Source organism: Spermophilus citellus (assembly GCF_964194105.1).
Source record: "Spermophilus citellus genome assembly, chromosome: 8".
Lineage (NCBI taxonomy): Eukaryota > Metazoa > Chordata > Mammalia > Rodentia > Sciuridae > Spermophilus > Spermophilus citellus.
In genome coordinates this window covers 19,059,470-19,077,154 of record NC_138189.1, presented here as the reverse complement: position 1 = coordinate 19,077,154, position 17,685 = coordinate 19,059,470, and the positions used below count along the sequence as shown (strand labels likewise).

General features: G+C 50.3%; 1 protein-coding gene across 1 annotated transcript in view; it reads left to right on the top strand.

Annotated features, from left to right (window-relative positions):
• LGI2 (leucine rich repeat LGI family member 2) overlaps positions 1-13,555 on the top strand; it is a 29,755-nt gene extending 16,200 nt beyond the window's left edge. Inside the window, exons 7-8 of the mRNA XM_081304454.1 lie at positions 1,609-1,773; positions 8,174-13,555. Coding sequence (XP_081160580.1) covers positions 1,609-1,773; positions 8,174-8,991 — 983 coding nt within the window. The 3' untranslated portion in view covers positions 8,992-13,555. The remainder of the gene's footprint in view (positions 1-1,608; positions 1,774-8,173) is intronic.
• Positions 13,556-17,685: the final 4,130 nt, after the last annotated feature.

Sequence of the window (17,685 nt, the reverse complement as noted above, 5' to 3'; positions counted from 1 at the left end):
CTGATCTATCCTGCCGTTTCGCTTGGGAGGTCCATGTCCTTGCCCCATGTTGTTCATGAGACCTGGGGGTTGATTCAAGTGCATGAGACCTGGGGGTGATGTGGGTCTTTGGTAGCTTCAGATCATGGGCCTTCAGGACCAGTGTGCTTTCTGGTGCCCATCGCCCCGCCCCTCAGCCCTGGTGCTACCCTCCACCTGCCCTTCCTGTGCCTGATCCATGGCGCCCACCTCAGCCTGCCCAGCTGCTGCTATCTCCTTTCCTTCCTCTGCTCCTCCTTTGCTCACTACTGAGCGGCCCCTTGGTGCCTTTCTTGAGTGACATCTCTGATGAGGCTTCCTAATCGGTGGTTATTTCTTGAGTGGCCGCCGTGGGCTTGAGCTGTGGGGGGGCTCAGAGTAGGACCCAGGCCTGACTTCTGGGAGCCCTAGGTTCAGGAGACACATCAATCTGGCTGTGTGGCCCAGGCTAGGTGCTCACCCTCTCTGGGCACTCTAAAATGCTGAAGGCTCTTTCCCTTATCTCCAGACTAGACTGTGATGTTATTTGAAGTCATGGTAAATAATAAGATTTAAACGATCGTGCCTAGGGTCAGCCCAGTGAGTGTCATGGACTGGGCTGCTTAGGGAAGGCCTGGCAGAGTACAGGGCACTGGAATGGGATGGTTAAGCACTGGGTGAGAAGGAGCTGGGAAACGCCATGATTTCCTCCTAGGGATGACTTGGCCCCGTGTTATTAAAGAGTGGCACACACTAAAGCACCTCTGGCCAAAAATGTAACTCAAACTTTATTTCACAACCTTTATTAGTGTGTGTGTGTCTTAAGCAGACTCCTTCTCCTCTACATTTCCGAAGCTACTCTGCACACCAGCTAGCCTTGCTCCCAAGCACATGCTTGCTCCGTTCTTTGGCAATTCTATGTCCTTCCCCAGTCGGGTATAATACAGAAAGTCTGCTGCAGCTCAGGGCAGCCACACAGACGGGGATCCTCGACTCACCATGAAATACCAGGAGAATGTGTGCCAGGGTCCAGGCCCCAGGACAGCACCTGTAGTTTCACTTCCCCCTTGGCTGGGAAACCTCTGGGACTGCAGGGGAGGGCTTGGTTTGGTTTCCAGATGGCGCCTGCCCTCTGGAGTGCAGTGTCAGTTCTGAACAGCGGGGGCACTGTTGGGGTGTGTCCAACCACAGGGGATCTCCAGGTAAGTCTCAGAAGCAGGCTGCTTTCCTGCAGGGCTGTGCTGGGAGGGCTGGAAGTGGACCACAGCACCCCCTGGTCACAGAGCAATCTGTGTGCCAGCTTTGAGACTCTCAGCAGCCTCCTCTTGGCCTTGGCTTGTTGAAAGCCAGGTCTCACCAGTTTTGTTTAACGTGTTATCTTTTGCCAAACCCACGAGGCTGTTTATCCACAGGAAGCAGCATGAGAAGCTGATGGTCCTCTGCAATCTCCAGAGTAAAACCCGCCAGAACTCGTTGCTTGGCTCCCACACTCCTGCTCCCTCCTCAGGCCTCTGGAACCTGTGATGGGAAGGAGAGAAGGGTAGGGGCGGTTGGTGAATCCCACGGGAGAGTTTGCAGATCTCATGAACTGTTTTTAATGCCCATCCCCAGATTTTGTTGTCCACCAGACTTTGCCCTACCAGTCCGTGTCGGTGGACACGTTCAACTCCAAGAACGACGTGTACGTGGCCATCGCGCAGCCCAGCATGGAGAACTGCATGGTTCTGGAGTGGGACCACATCGAGATGAACTTCCGGAGCTACGACAATATCACAGGTGCGTTGTGGCTGAGTTGGGCCCCTGAGTAATGTCGAGGGAGGACTTGGCACTCTAACACAGTCGGAGGTGGCACCATGGCAGCCCACCCTGGTCCTTCCTGTGTCTTATCTGTGTGGTCAGTTATTGGACAGAGCAGAGACCACAGGTGGAGAGCCCGCTGACAGGGGGCAGGGGCCAGGGCTGCATGTGGGAAGCAGAAAGCATTGTGTGGTGGCAGAAGTCCCCCCCGGGGCCCCGGGACCTGTGTCGCTGTAGCAGCCTGTCTGCTCAGCTTCTTAACAGCTCTGTAATAGCTCCAACTTGCGAAGCTGATTAACTAACACGCCCCACACCCACCCACGCCCCTCCCGCTCCTTCCTCCCACACTGCTCTCCTTTAATAGGAACATACAAAATAAGAACCAACAGACAGCTCAACTCAGGCCTTTGGGATTTGGCTTAGTTAAGGTTTCTGTTATGGGATCCCAGGGTTTTAGATCTAAAAAACGACTGTCTGCTTGCTTTTGAAATAAGTGGATACAATTGAAATTAAAAAAAAAAAAAGGCTTTCAGGAACTTCTCCGGGATCCAGTGCAGTCTGATGTGGTGCTGACTTTACCAACAGCCCCCCACCCCCACAGGGCTTCCTCTCCAGGCCCCTGTTTGGTGTAGAGCAGCTTTCCCTTTAACCTGCGCAGCTGGAGTGTAGGAGGTAGAATATCGGGGTTGGGAGGCTCTAGGGGTCGCTCATGGTGGCCTTGCAGCAGGTGAGGAGCGCGGTGTTACCCTGGGGAGGCACTGCTCATGGGCCTGCAGATGGCATTTCAGAGGAGCCGCTTGCTGTCGCTGGGCCATCTGGCCTCTGGGTGCTGAGCTCACCTTCCTGAGCAGCAGCTGGAGGTGCAGGCTCAGCGCAGGGCAGCCCAGGTGCAGCTGCCAAGTGAGGGGGGGGGGTGGAAGGCCTCCGAAGCCCAGTGTTTCCTGCTTCCCTCTTTTTCTGGACTTGGGAGAGGGGAAGGATGAATGGGCTGCCAGGTCTTTTCTCCTCCTGCCCCAGGACAGGAGACAGGAGCGGCCTGAAGCTTTGCTCTGGCCCAGGGCTGCTGCGGCCTTGGGGGGGGGGGGGGGCCCTGGCTGCTCTTCTGGGCAACTCACAGCAGCCCCTTACGCAGTGGCCCTGGGCTGCCTGCCCACAGGGAGGGACCGAAGCCCTCTTTCCAAGAGAGACCTGGGATATCGACCTCAGAGCTGAGGGTTTGACCAGTGGTGAGCGTTGGTGCCTGTTGGGTGCTGGGAAGTCGGTGTGCCTCTGAGGCAGCTGTCCTCGGTGAATGGGGAGGACATGTGTCCCCGGGATGTGGGAGGATTCCACATATCAAGTCCTTCCATGTTCATTCAGGGACAAGCCTGGGACCTGTCCCAGTGGCACCCTATTCCTTCTCTGACCCAAGCTGATGTTGGTGGGAGGGGACGGCACTGCCCGCCCCCTACCCTGGGGACATATGGCAGATGGTGGCATCCCCAAATGCATTCATTCTTCCTTCCTTCATTTATTCCCAAACATTTCGTGAGTACTTTCTCTGGGCCAGGCATGTTGTAGGTGCTGGGGACACAGCCGTGACTAAGCAAGATGAAAACCTCTGCCCTAGAGGAGTTTAGATTATAATGGAGGAGAAAGAGACAGAGAGAGAGACACAGAGATGGGGGAGAGAGATAGAGAGATGTGGAGAGATGTGGGGGGAGAGAGAGAGAGTTCAGAGCTCTACACTCTGGGGAAAGGGGTTCAAAGGTGGAAGCGGAGCAACTCCCCAAGGAGCTCCTACAGGGACTCGGGCCTGGGGCAGCCATGGGGGCCTGGACTGACGGAGCTGCAGTGGTGGTGGGTGGGTGTCAGTGTCCTGGAGTGGCTGTGGCCAGGGGCAGACCTCAGGCTAGACCTTGCTCATTACCAGGGTTCCTCCAGCCCTTGGTCTGCAAGCCTGAGTCCTTGGAGCTGGGTCCCCCTGCACCCCCTTGTCACAGCACTGTGGTAGTTGAACTTGGGAGCCCCGACATCAGGCTGGTTTTTGGTCATTCTGGCTCCAGCTCTTTCCAGCAGCGACAGTGGCCCTTTCACCTATGAAATGGGCATTTGATGACTTTTCATCTGTAAAATGGCTCAGCAGGGTTTGGACTCGGGGACTCTGGTTAGGATTCATGGGGAATGGGTGTGTGACAGCTCAGTGCCTGGCATGGAGTGACACCACAACAAGCTGGGGACAAAATAGGACCTCTTCCCCCCACCCCAGACCCTAACTGTCTACTTTAATTAAAGCTTCCCTATGGCTGTACCCAGCACAGGGAGCAGCCGGGACCACCTGAGGGAGGCGGGGCAGGGGTGGGGACAGACAGGGCAGATCCCCTGGCTGGGAGAGGGAGCGTCACTGTTGGTCGCTGGAAATGAGCCTGGAAGATCCCACAGCACAGGTGGACACGCAGGGGCACAGGATCAAGGTGGATGTGGATGTCCCCCTCCCCCACTCCTCAGACCAGGTCCCCTCATGTCATTTTGGGTGGCTGTGAGGTGATCCCTGAGTCAGCAAGGGCTAGGCAGGATTTTCTCAGTCTGTGTAAGAGTGGGGCTCCAAGGACTCAGAGGGGTACCCGCTTCCCGCTTTGGGTTCCTGGTAACCTCGGTGCCAATGGGGTAGCTCCAGCTGTCATGATCACGCCAGTGTCTGCTCCTTCTCATTCTCTCTACATCTCAGCTCTCCTGCTTTTGGTTCAGGGGTTTGTTTGCTTTGTGGTGTCAGAAGCCATGTGTGTTCCCACCTGTTATCTCTCTCCCTGCACACACACACACACACACACACACACACACACACACACTCTGCTGCTACTGACAACTCCATAGAGACTAAAAGTGTTTACAGAACTGCGAGGCAGCCTCTCCAAGAAACTGTCTCATGGGTCCCCTTGGCTGTGACAGGCAGACCTCTAGGACTCCTCTGGGCAGTGGGGCCTGCACAGCCAGGCCGCTCAGAAGGAGACAGGAGTGTGCACTATCAGTGTTGGGAGGGTGGAAATTGATGCACCTTTTGGAGAGTAGTTTGACAGTTGAAGCCCCAAAGCCTTAAAAACATTCACAGTATTTGCCCCAGCAATTCCTGTATTTATGAACATTGCCGGATGGTTCCAAAACAAGTTATTTAACAACATGTTAAAAGAAACATGTTATTTGACAATAATGAAAAATAAGAAATAACTGCTATGTCCAACAGCAGGGGATTAGCTAAATAAAATATGGTGCATCCATGCCGCGGAATACTGTGTAGTATTTTAAAAAATCAAATTGTAGAAATGTTTACATACAACAGAGAAGTCAAGAGAAAAAGGTAGATTCTAGAAAGTATGTGCGTAATATAAATCTCAATATTTTAAAATAAGCATATTTGAATTTGTGTATGGACTGAAGAAATATATCAAGTTATTCTCATTGTATGTTTGTAGTACAAGTGGTTTTTATTTTCTTCTTCATGCCTTTGGGTACTTAGGAGTCACAGACTACTGGATTAAACCCCAGACTCCACGACATACTAGCTGTGTGACTTTGTGTAAATTGGTGAACTTCACTGTCTGTTTCATCCTCTGTAAAATGGGGATGTTGATGACAAGAATTGTACCTTCCTCAGATGGTAATTGTGAAAATCAAATAAGTAAATACACACAAAAGTGCTTAGAATGTAGTGCCTGGTTATAAATACCCACTTTGTTAGTTCTACTAATTATTATTTTTTACATTTTTGTTTTGGTGAACATTTAACAATTTTTATTCAGGAAAAAAAAAATGCCCTAGTTTTAAACAGAGAAAAGGGGTCAGGCTCTTGGATGGAGTGTAGAACAGTGAAAGAGAAAAGTGAATACCACTCTATTACCCACTGTCGGCCCTCAGAGTTAATCCTCAGGATGGACGTTGGGTAATTAATCCTTATAATTTATAAACCAAATTCATCTGAGTCCAAATTACCTAGCAAATTAAGGGAAAGAAAGAACTCAATTTTTTTTTTTTTTTTTTTGGTACTGGGGGTTGAAGCCAGGGGCACTCACCACTGAGCTTTATCCCCAGTCCCTTTTATTTCTATTTACTTTGAGACAGGGTCTTGCTAAGTTGTTGAGGGTCTCTCTAAGTTGCAGAGACGGACCTCAAACTTGAGATCCTCCTGCCTCTGTCTCCCCAGTCATGAACCATGGGCCTGGGCCATCACCACACCTTCCAGGAAATGGCTTCATGGAATGATGAGACAGAGGGTGGGAAACCCTTGAGATTTGTCGGTCCTCCTGCTGGTTGGCTTCTGGATGGGGAAGTGGGGAGGTCCAGGTACAGTGGGGAACAAGACCGCCGGTGAGACCCAGAGAAGAGAGTCCCTGTGGAGCATGGCCCCCTTTTCCATCAAACGCCTGACCTTGACCCGGGGGACCTTGCCCATTCTGTGGGTGTCTGCACAGTGCCCGCTGTGGGCGAGTGCTGGGGGTAGGGTCTTTTGACCACCAAGAAGTGTGCTTCTGGTGTAGGGTGAAGATGGTACCAGTTGTGACGCCCCTCCACGATGCCCTGCTGTGCTAACACTCAGGGTGAGGTGTCCTCTAGTTCTCAAGGTCAGCTCCGTGGCTGCCTTCCTCTCTGTGTACCCATGAGGGCTGGAGCCCCAGAGCTGAGTTCCCTGGCCCAGCGTTGGACCCTACCGCCTTGTGCCTGAGGTTTGAACCCAAGGCCATCTGCTGTGGAGGCTGAGGTCTAACACCCATCGCCTCCCTGGTCTTCTAGAACCCTCCAGAGTCTGCATGGCTTCCAGAGCCCTGGGAACGTCTGCTTTCAGGCCTGACCCCTGCTTTTCACCCTGCCTTACTACCCAGGGGAGCAGTCGTGCCCTTGCCCACTCTGCCAGTTGAGAAAGACTTTTTCTTCTTAAGTATGAAATATGTATGTATAAAATATGTATATATATATATATGCATATGCATATGTATATGTATATACATATATTTATTTTAAATATTATTTAAATATATATTTATTTTGAATATTTTTTATCGACAGGTAAAAATTGTAAATATTCATCATATATGAGATATTTGGAAATACGCATTCACTGTGGACTAGTCCCATTAAGCTAATTAACGTACAATTATTGACTAACACCAAGACACTTCTCCCATGTGCTAGTGAATTTCCTGAGTCGGATGCCTGCCTCTACAGACTGGCAGACCCTAACCACCTCACATGCCCATTTCCATGGTGGCACATTTTTAAAAGATTTTTAAAAATTCTTTTTGTCTTTTTAGTCTGAGGTGGTGGTGCATACTGGTAATTTTGGCAACTGGGGTTGGGGGAGCTGAGGCAGAAGGATTGATTGCAAGTTCGAGGCCAGCCTCAGCAACTTAGTGAGGCCCTAAGGATTTCATGAGACCTTATCTCAAAATAAAACATAAAAGAAGGACTGGGGGTGTTGCTCAGTGGTCAGGCTACCTTGGGTTCATTCCTTGGTACCAAAAAAAAAAATTTTTTTTTAAATTGTGGCAAAATACACATAACATAAAATTTACCATCTTAACCTTTTTAGTGTACTTATTTCATAGGGTCAGATACATTCCAGTGATCCCTAGAACTCTTTTCACCTGTACCCACCCAAGAGCGACTTTGATTCGTCAGCCACCCTTCCCTCTCCCTCTCCTCGTCTCGGCTGCTCTGAGCACCTCCTATGTGGAGTCAAGCAGCATCTGTCCTTTCATGCCTGGCTGTTTTCACTTAGCACATAGTCTTCAAGGTGCATGTGGTAGAATGTGTCAGAATTCCCCTCCTTTTTAGGGCTGAGTAGTATTCCATTGTATGTGTCAGCCACACCTTGTCTGTCCCTTCATCCATCATGGACACTGGAGCTGCTTCTGCTTTTCGGCTGTCATGTAGAATGACACTGTGAGCATGGGTGTCTGGGATGGGGCTGCTCAACAGGAATTTTTTGTCACAGTTTGGGAGGCTGAGGCATCCAGGATGAAGGTCCTGGCAGACTCTGTGTCATAGTAGATAGTCCGATTGCTGTACCCTCACATGGTGGGAGGCCAGAAGAAGTTCTCTGGGCCTCTTTTATGGGGGTGCTACTCACCTCCCCCAAACCCCACTTTCTAACACCATCGCCTTGGAGATAGGACCCAACACAGGAATGTTGGGGACACCAATAGCTTTGGTGCAGCTCCCTCTGAGGACTTGCTTCCATTCTTGGGGTGCGTGTCAGGAGGAGGAATTGCGGAGTCCCGTGGTCATTCTGCGTAAGTCTCCAGGGGGAGCTGTCCAGCTGCTTGCCACAGTGGCTGTCCACAGGTCCTGCGGTCATCTGGAGGTGCCAGGCTAACCTGTCCGTCTCCCTCCCTCTCTCGGGGCGCAGGCCAGTCCATCGTGGGCTGCAAGGCCATCCTGATCGAGGACCAGGTCTTCGTGGTGGTGGCCCAGCTCTTCGGCGGCTCCCACATTTACAAATACGATGAGAGCTGGACCAAGTTCGTCAAGTTCCAGGACATAGAGGTGTCGCGCATCTCCAAGCCCAACGACATCGAGCTGTTCCAGATCGACGCGGAGACGTTCTTCATCATCGCGGACAGCTCCAAGGCCGGCCTGTCCACCGTGTACAAGTGGAACAGCAAGGGCTTCTACTCCTACCAGTCGGTGCACGAGTGGTTCCGCGACACGGACGCCGAGTTCGTGGACATCGATGGCAAGTCGCACCTCATCCTGTCCAGCCGCTCCCAGGTCCCCATCATCCTCCAGTGGAATAAAAGCTCCAAGAAGTTCGTCCCCCATGGTGACATCCCCAACATGGAGGACGTGCTGGCTGTGAAGAGCTTCAGGATGCAGAACACGCTCTACCTGTCCCTCACCCGCTTCATCGGGGACTCCCGGGTCATGAGGTGGAACAGCAAGCAGTTCGTGGAGATCCAGGCGCTCCCCTCCCGGGGGGCCATGACCCTGCAACCCTTCTCCTTTAAAGAGAACCACTACCTGGCGCTGGGCAGCGACTACACCTTCTCACAGATCTACCAGTGGGATAAGGAGAAGCAGCTGTTCAAAAAGTTCAAGGAGATCTACGTGCAGGCCCCTCGTTCCTTCACTGCCGTCTCCACCGACAGGAGGGATTTCTTTTTTGCATCCAGTTTCAAAGGGAAAACAAAGATTTTTGAACACATCATTGTCGACTTAAGTTTGTGAAGGGTGACAGGTGGGTTTAAAAGACTTGTGGCATTAGCCCTCAGAAGAGAGGACCAGGAAGAAATAATAAAATACAATAAGCCAGGCTCAGAGCTCTGAAATGACAATCTCAATTGCACTGGGGAAATAGTTAGAAGTTTTCCAACTTTTAGGACTCACATTTTAATCAGGGATTGCATTTATTGGCTAACCGCATGAGATGCCCATTCTACCATTTAAAAAGACATCTCAAAACCTGTAATTTCTGAGAGTACAGCATTTCCTCTTGCCATCTAGAAAGTAATGTGCTTTTATTTTCTTTCTTTTTAATGAGGAAGGAGAAAATTGAACAAGACAGGATAGCTCTTATAGCAAAATTAAAAAAAAAAAAAAGAGAAAAAGAAAACCAAACTCATGGACCCTTCTCATTTCATTTCAGCAATCTTTTTGGTAAGAACTGTTAAAGCCAAAGTCAGCTGAAAAGATTTGCTGATGATTAGTTTAAAAATCTTAAACCACTCAGCAGTGCTATTTTGAGCCATCCTATTTTCCTGAAAGGATCACCCAGCCTTCCCGAGTCCTCCTGCATTCCAGAACCTCGGCTCTTTGTTGGCTTATACCTCGGGATATTTGTCCTGGGTGTGTTCACAGTGTAAAGCTGGACATTGCTTGCTCTGCCGCAGAGACAACGTCTGGCAACACCTGTCCAGGCCCAGCATGGGCTTCGGGCCCTGCAGTGAGACAAAGGACTTCCTCCCTCCCCTGGCGTGGTTCAAAGCTGACCCTTGTGGTGGCCGGAGCAATAATGTTTGCTTGATGTGCTCTGTGACTCCTCTGCTTCCCCGACCCCTCCTTTGTGTTTGTGGGTAACTAGCAGACAGGCCAAAGAATGAAAGGTGCTTTTTACTCTGTCCTTTAGCGGGACGGAGCAGCTATTGCCATCTGATGTGCGTTTGGTAGAGTTTTTGAAGTGAGAATTTATGGAGTCCAAGGGGACTTTACACAGATCTCGTTGTGCTTTGAAACTCAGAGGTGGCCCTTTGGTTTGTGCATGTCTTTGCCCTTTGGGTAACTTAATATTTCAAGTGATTGAGTAGCAGCCTGCCTACCTGCCCCCAGCCTACCTCCATCCTCCTAGGACAGTCCTGCCCTGTTGAGTTGCTGGTCTCGCTGCTGCTTGAGCAGCCCTGTTGAAGGTGCTGCAGCCATCAAATCACCAGCTGAGCATTTATATCGGGGACGCACCCTCTTCTCCTAGTGCTTTAGCAAGGAGACCCCAGGAGCTCCACACTCGGCAGAGGGCCTCGTTGGTGGTGGGACGTCATGGACAGGCAGGACTTCCAGGCTGAGCAGGAGAGAGCAGCTAGAGCCAGACTAGCTGAATCCCATAGACAGGTCTGTGCTCCGGGACCAGATGGCCTGTCTCAAACTGGCTTCTGGTGTGGACATCGGGGAAGCACAGGGGTCTGCTTTTGTGGGAGTGTCCTAGGGAATGTTCTGCCTGGGTGGCTGCTTCTTTTCAGAGGGTACGAGGTGGATGCTTTAGTCGGAGATTTGCAAATAGTACCCCAGCAACTCCTTCCAGCCCTGAAATTTGCAATTGCAGGGTGGGATTAGGTTTTAATGATTATTGGCCACATCATGAGTAGGTGGATGTCTTGCCCCAAATGTGAATGTGTTTGTTGTTTTTTGACTTTGAGCAACGCAGACTGAGCAGTCAATGGCACTCAGAGAATGAGACGCTGGTGTTGCATCAGCATTCTTGGGAACATTCTGGAACCGCAGGCCAAGGCTTGCAGCCCAGGAAGCCGGGGGTTTAGGGAACCAGCTCACCCACGGTCCAAAGTGTGGTTTTTGCAACTCTTCTACTAAATACCAAGCAAACAGAGAAAAGTGGTTTGTTTTCATTTTTGAACACAAAGCCCTTTTCTGCATTCTTTGCAGTCTTGGTTTATTTGAATGGCCTACAGATGCCCAGATCTCCACATTGCAGGCTACAGGTGGGACAGCTCAGCTATCGCTCCAGCTGTGATGACAGGCCAACTCTTCCCGGTGCATGGAACCCCTCAGACATGCCAGGGTGGAGAAACAGGCCCTGGGCAAGCAGTAAGGGGCCACCGAGACAGTGCCTGCCTTTGTGCCAGGTTGAAAGGATGTTCCAGGTTCCAGCCATTAGTTCATAGAAGAGGCAGATGGGACATCTTTCTGTAGTGCCACCTCGGCGTGGTAAAGCTGTGGACTGGGCACCTATACTCACCACACTGGGAACCATTTCTTAGCATTGGAGAACCAGGGAGCAGCAGGTGCTGGGCTTGGGGTGGGGGCTTGTTGAATCCAGACGGGGCAGCAGGAAGTAAAAGAAAGATCTCAAGTAGGTGGCGGGGACAGGGTGTGAGAGGGTGGGTACCGTAATCCAATTTTCTTTTTTCTTTTTACAAAAGCTTATACAAGACTGGAGTCTGCAACCTGTAGTTCTAGGCTGTGGGAGGAGAGATTTGTTCTGGCTAAACTACCAAGGGAGCCTAGATGTTCTTGGCATTAGGTGGTAGAAGTTCTGCTTCGTTAATTTGATGGCCCCATCCTGAGAATCCCTGGAGTTTTAAGCAACTTCTGCAAGAAGCTTTTCTCCAGTAATAATGTAAAAAAAAAAAAAAAAAAAAAAGCCCACAAACAAAACCAACCAAATGAGGCCCACAAAAGCCCAAAGCGGAGAGACAGGTAGGAGTGCCCCTCATGGAGGTAGCCGGAGGAGGGCCACTTGTCATCATGGGGTGGCCACCTGCTCAGCTTGTCTGTTCCTCATGATCTCTGTGGCTAGGCTGCTGCACTGGTCCCTCCTCACAGCCATGTGGCTTTAAGGCCACTGCCTTAAAGTGAGGACTTGTCCCCAGACCCTGTGGGGTGGGAAGTGGGTCTCCATAAAGACTTTAAGAACCCCTCTGAAGGGAAGTACACCGTGTTCATGAGCAGTGCACAAATCACCTTGCATTTCAGCAAAGCTTTATGTTTTTTCCATGTACATTTGTGTCCATCTCGTTGATCATAAATGATTATTCAGCTTGGAGGGCAGGTGTTCTGATTTCAGAAAGAGGGACATAATACACAGAAGCTCAGAAGATTGCCCGCCTCTGGTTATCAGTAGTGAGGGGCAAAACTGGAACTTTCCCTCTGACCGGCAGCATTCCATTTTTTTTTTTAACTCTGTGACATTCTGCAATACCCTCCCCACAAAAGACCTTCATGTTATCATGATTGTGCAACAGCAGCACCTTTGGATAAATAAGAAGTGTCACAAAATATCCATAAGCCAGAAAGAACTCCATACCCCACAGACACCCCCCATCCGCTGGTTCTTTTTAACAATGAACAAGCTTCGTGGAACTGCTATAACAGGAAAGGCCCCATTCTTGAAAGTCTTCCAGAAACTTCCGAGAGTCTTCTGTTGTCCTGGAGGATCTCTTTTTGGCAATGTGGTGTGTCCTCCCACGTCGCTGTGGGTGGAGGCTGAGGTTTGGACACAGTCTGCTTCTTGTCACACCATCCACCAGATAAACAAGAGGAGTTTGGTGAGAGAAAAATTAAAAACCCAAATGTACGAGCAGTGATGAATTGCTCCGGGCCCTCTCAGCCTTTAGGGAGCTCGCTGAAAATGACAGAGTTGCGTTTTTTCCTCCCCATGGAGTGAAATGCTGGGTATTTTAGGAAAGAAATCAATGTGGGGTGCAGGAGGTTTGGCTGCCAGGAGCGCTCACGATGGAAATTTCTCTGGCAAGCAGTAAAATGAGAGACGAGGTGCTCAGGAGGGGAGTCTGCTTGCATGCCGCCTAAAGAAAATCTCTGCAGCAGGCTTTCTGCTTCTGCAGCGTCTCAGCTCCTCGTTCACAGCTTTGGAAGGCAGCTCTTTAGTTAGACAGTGGCCAGGGATTCCACTCAACAGGGCACTGGGGTGGAAAGTGCGAGCGCTGCCCAGGACATCTGCAGGCTGGGTTCAGGCTAGTTGCAGATGCCACGGGAAAGGTGGTCCATATTTGGGGACCATGGAGAGGCAATGGGAAGAAATTCAGGGCAGATGGCCTTGAAGGAAAGTATCTTGGGAAAATAGAAACAAACCTGGAAGAAAACAATTCTCATGATTTCCTTTTCCTCAGCCAGGCAAGCAGAGGGTAGGATGACCAGGCCAATGAACAGCGTCCCAATGGTTACTGAAGACCACCCATTGTGATGCTGATTAAAATAACAATCACACTGTAAGACTTCTGAGATCTACACAGATGTACTCCATGGCTTGGGTCAGAATCCACCTTTTTCTAGTAGGTAACTATGCATTCCCTATCCATCTCTTTGACTATCAAGAATGTATAAGAACTGTGATAAAATAGGCCAATATGCCATTTGGTACTGTTTTATGTATTTTAAATGCATAACTTAGGTAACATAAGAATAGTTTATATGCATATGAAAGTAAGTTTTGCAGTATGCAGGCAACAATGGATACATTTTAAGGCTGTATCTGTATTTAGCTCTTTTTGGTAAATAGAGTTAACAAATGATATGCCTCTTAATTCAACCTATACTGTAATCCTATGAATAAAATGTAGTTCATGCCTGATACAGCTTTGATCTCTGGTCTTCTTGAATGTGGATGTGTCCACCTGAGTCATCGAGTTGATGGACAGGTGTGATAGGGCATGGGGGTGGGAGGGGACAGTAATGTGTTTGTGGTGACTTCCTATTTAAATGGGAGATGGGTACCACAGGGGCTGTTTTTCTTCTTCTTTTGGAAATACAAAATTCATAAAAAAGTCACTAAAAATTCCCTGAGGAACCCCATAGTGCACCTCCACCTGCTCCGTGGACTCGTAATCTTGAGGGGTTGAATGAGATCTCTAGCAACCTTTGGGTCCCTTCAGATTCTGCCTGGTAATAGGAAGTAAGACCACAAGATCTCAGGGGTGGCACTGAACTCTGAACTCCTCGAGGGCAGGACCTTTGACTTGTCCTCTGCATGTCTGGGATCTCACCTGGCACATAGTAGATACACAGAAATGGTTGCCACACATATCTTAATCTAAGACCCATTGAGTTTAGTTGGACAAAGGAAGGGTTGAGACCCCAAATCACAGGTGAGTGGACCTACTGTGTGCCAAGTATGTTGATGTGCTGTGGGGCTAAAAGCCCAAGAACAGAGCTCTGGACCTCATAGGACTTACCATGTTGTTAAGAAAGCCACAGTTAGGCTGGGGTTGGCTCAGTGGCAGAGAGCTTGTGTAGTACATTCGACGCCCTGGGTTCGATCCTCAGTACCACGAAAAAATAAATAAAATAAAGGTATTGTGCCCAACTACAATATGTTAAAAAAAAAAAGAAGGAGGAGGAGGGGGAGGAGGGAAGAAAAACACAATTACACGAAGCTCCGGTCAACAATACAATCTCTAGATAAAATTCTACATCATAGAGCTCTGTGTGACTAGCCAAGCATGAATGACATATTTAGGGTTGATAACCAAATACCGAGTGACCGGTCTGGCATGGCAGATTGTTGTTTTCTGTTGCTATGTGACAAAGGACCACAGCACCTATTCATTAGCTCCCAGGTCCTGTGGTCAGGAGTCCAGCCTAGGCTTAGGGTCTTAGGGTCTTCTGCTCAAGATGTCACGAGGCTACCATCGAGGGGGTCAGGCCTAGTGTAATCACTTGGAAGTTCCACTAGGGGAAGGTCTGTTGACTAGCCCATTCAGCTCTTGGTGGAATTGATTTATTTGTGACTGTGAGACTGGAGTCCCTGTTTTCTTGGGGGCTGTTGGTTGAGGCCTCTTGTGGCTCCTGGAGACAACCTAGTTCCTTGCCATGTGACTTCTCCACCAGTTCTCCGACCACTGACTGTAGCCCCCTCAGGTCATCAGCAGCCCTGGAAGTGATACCCTGTCCCCTTTGCCCTGCTCAAGGGAGGGCATCTGTCACGCCGGATTCATGGGTCGGGAGGTGCATTCACTGCAGGCACCATCCCCACAGGTGGGATGCCAGCTGCTCAGAGAAGTCCTGCCCGCCAACAGCCCCACCCGAGGACCCAGCAGAACATGAGCCGTGAAGGCAAGTCACAAATTCCCAGGAGAAAGGGTCACTTCAGCCAGAGGGAAGGGCTGGTTCCTTCCTGCTCTTGTTTCACCATTAAACCATTGCCCTGTGTTTGTGGAGAAGTTCACGAAAGAACTAGGACTTTACGGAATTTCCTCTGAAGCCAGGGGCTCATTAAGGCTGAGGCTGACCTCAGTGCATTTGTCTGGGAACTGGAGTGCTCTGTGGGGTCACCCAGCCCCAACTAAGGCAGGGACACATACTTACTTTCTCAGGGGGCTAATTGAGGCCTCACTGAGAAGAATGGGAGGCACCAGTAACGTGTCCCCTTCCTTGATCCTCTGTCCTTGCCATTGGTTCCTTACCTGTCTCACAGACAGGACGACCTTCAGCCAACTGGGTCTAATTGGCACAAATGGCTGTCCCCAGCAAATTGGTAGCAGAGGGGAGACGAGAGGCCCTGGACGAGCCCCCACCTGGCAGCCTCTGGCCTCTCCTCCAGGCAGCCTCTCGTTAAACGTGAACTTCTGTTCCCACCTCAGGGATGGAAAGACTGCCCCAGATTCCCCCACTCACATGTGCCATCTACACCTCAGGGCACACTCCTGCAGGTGTCCCAGGAGACTTCCGGAAGGCAGGAAGGGAGGACAGCTAGGCTTCTTTCACATTCCAAGAGAGGATTGCTAGGGCAGGGAGGGCAAGCCCAGCCACCGTGCCTGCTGCACGCCATCCACCACCCAAAGTGACAGCATCTCTAGTTGGGGGCCGAGAGATGATTCCAGGTGGTCAGTTCCACCATCTCCCAGTTTGCTTCCAAGGGCAGTGAGGGCAAAGGGCACATGAAAATAGGAGCTGGGCTTCTGGAGACAGCGCTCTGGAAGCTTGTCCTGTCCTGGGCTACCCCTCTGCTGTGACTCACCCCCAGGGTCCTGTGTGGGTTTCTCATCATCCATCTAAGAATTCTGGACACACAGCAACTCCATAGTAGTTTTAAATTTCAAGTGTACATCCTTTTCCTGCCCCTTGGTTTATAGCATCTTGGCTCATAAATCATGTGAAAATGCAAATTAATTTTTTCATTTGATTTTTTTTTTTTTTAGCTAATTCTAAGTACCCCCTAAGTGATCAGTGCTGTGTGAGTACAGAGAATGGGAACATATTAACAGAGACAAAAGCATTTAAGAATCTTGAGGAACAGTGGTTTCTTGCTATTTCACGCGTGTGGCAGGAATTCTCAGGGAGGGTCAGTGTAACCGGAGTAAATATCAGGACCCACACTATCCAGTCTCACCACAGTGCAGCACTTAATGAAACAGCTCCAAACCTTGCAGTAAGTACAAGTGATTCTGGAAAAAGAGGGAAACCTGTTCCTAGCTGTCCAGGTGCTGCTCCTGATGTCGAGGATCCCCAAGCCCCCGGCCTTCCAGCAGCCTGCGTCCATCAGCAGCCCCCAGTCCTCATGCCTCGCTCTTCCCCAGACTCTCTGAACGTCACCCTGCATCCGGGCTGGCCCCTTCCTTTTCACACGTCAGCTCCCTGAGTCCCCGGCAGAGGGGAAGGCTCTCCAAACCGCAGACACCTGTGTGTTATTCCTGCTATGGTCAATTTAGCAAATTTCAGGATCCTTCAGCCTGAGCTCCTCCCCTTTGAATCAAGTTACTTGTCGGGTTTTAATTTTGCTCACAGATTTCTTGGTGCTCCTCTCATCAAGAGGTGGAGGCCAATTTCCCACCCCTGGAGTGTGAGCCGTGCTTGGTGACTCCCTGCGAAGGTGAAGCAGAAGGCAGAAGTGCAGGGCTGAGCCTTCCTGGAATAGCCCTCAGAAGGCATTTGGGCTGGGCATGGTGATGTATGCCTGTAATCCCAACAGCTCAAGAGACTGAGGCAGGAGGATCTCGAGTTCAAAGCCAGCCTCAGCAATGGCAAGGTGCTAAGCAACTCAATGAGACCCTGTCTCTAAATAAAATACAAAATAGGACTGGTGTTGGGAGTCTTCAGTAGGTGAGTTCCCCTATCAGGTATCCAACTTCAGACGGGCTACGCAGGGGCTTTGACCTGGAGCAGAGAACACACCCCACCACGACCTTCATGGTCACGGTGGACTCTCTGGAACCTGGTTCATGAGCGAGAGGTACTGATGGGTGGAAGAACAGGCACTCCCCTTCCCACCCCACCTCTTAACCACCCTTGTCCCTCTCCTGACCTATGGGGGACTCTTATTCCCTCTCTTCAGACTCCCCCTTATTAAATTCTGCACACAAGATTGGCCTTACTATCAATTAGACAATCAAAGTCAATGGCCCCCAGGAGGATCCCTAGATCCCGCAATTCTCAGAGATCTGTTTAACTTCTTCGAGCGCTCAAAAAAGTGGAAGGAGATCCCCTGTGTTGAAGCTTTTTCTCTTCTTTGTTCTCACCCCGACCTATCCGGCAGATGATCCCCCTCCCTAACGACCTACCCCATCGGCTCCGTCCAGCCCCTCAGGTGCTCCCCCTGACTCAGCTGACACCTTTAGTTCCCCCCAAACTAGGTCCTGCCCCTAGTCCCACAAACCATGGCCCCTTTAAGAGAGGTTGCCTGACCTGAGGGCATTATCCGGGTACATATCCCATTCTCTATGAATGACCTCAAGCAACTCC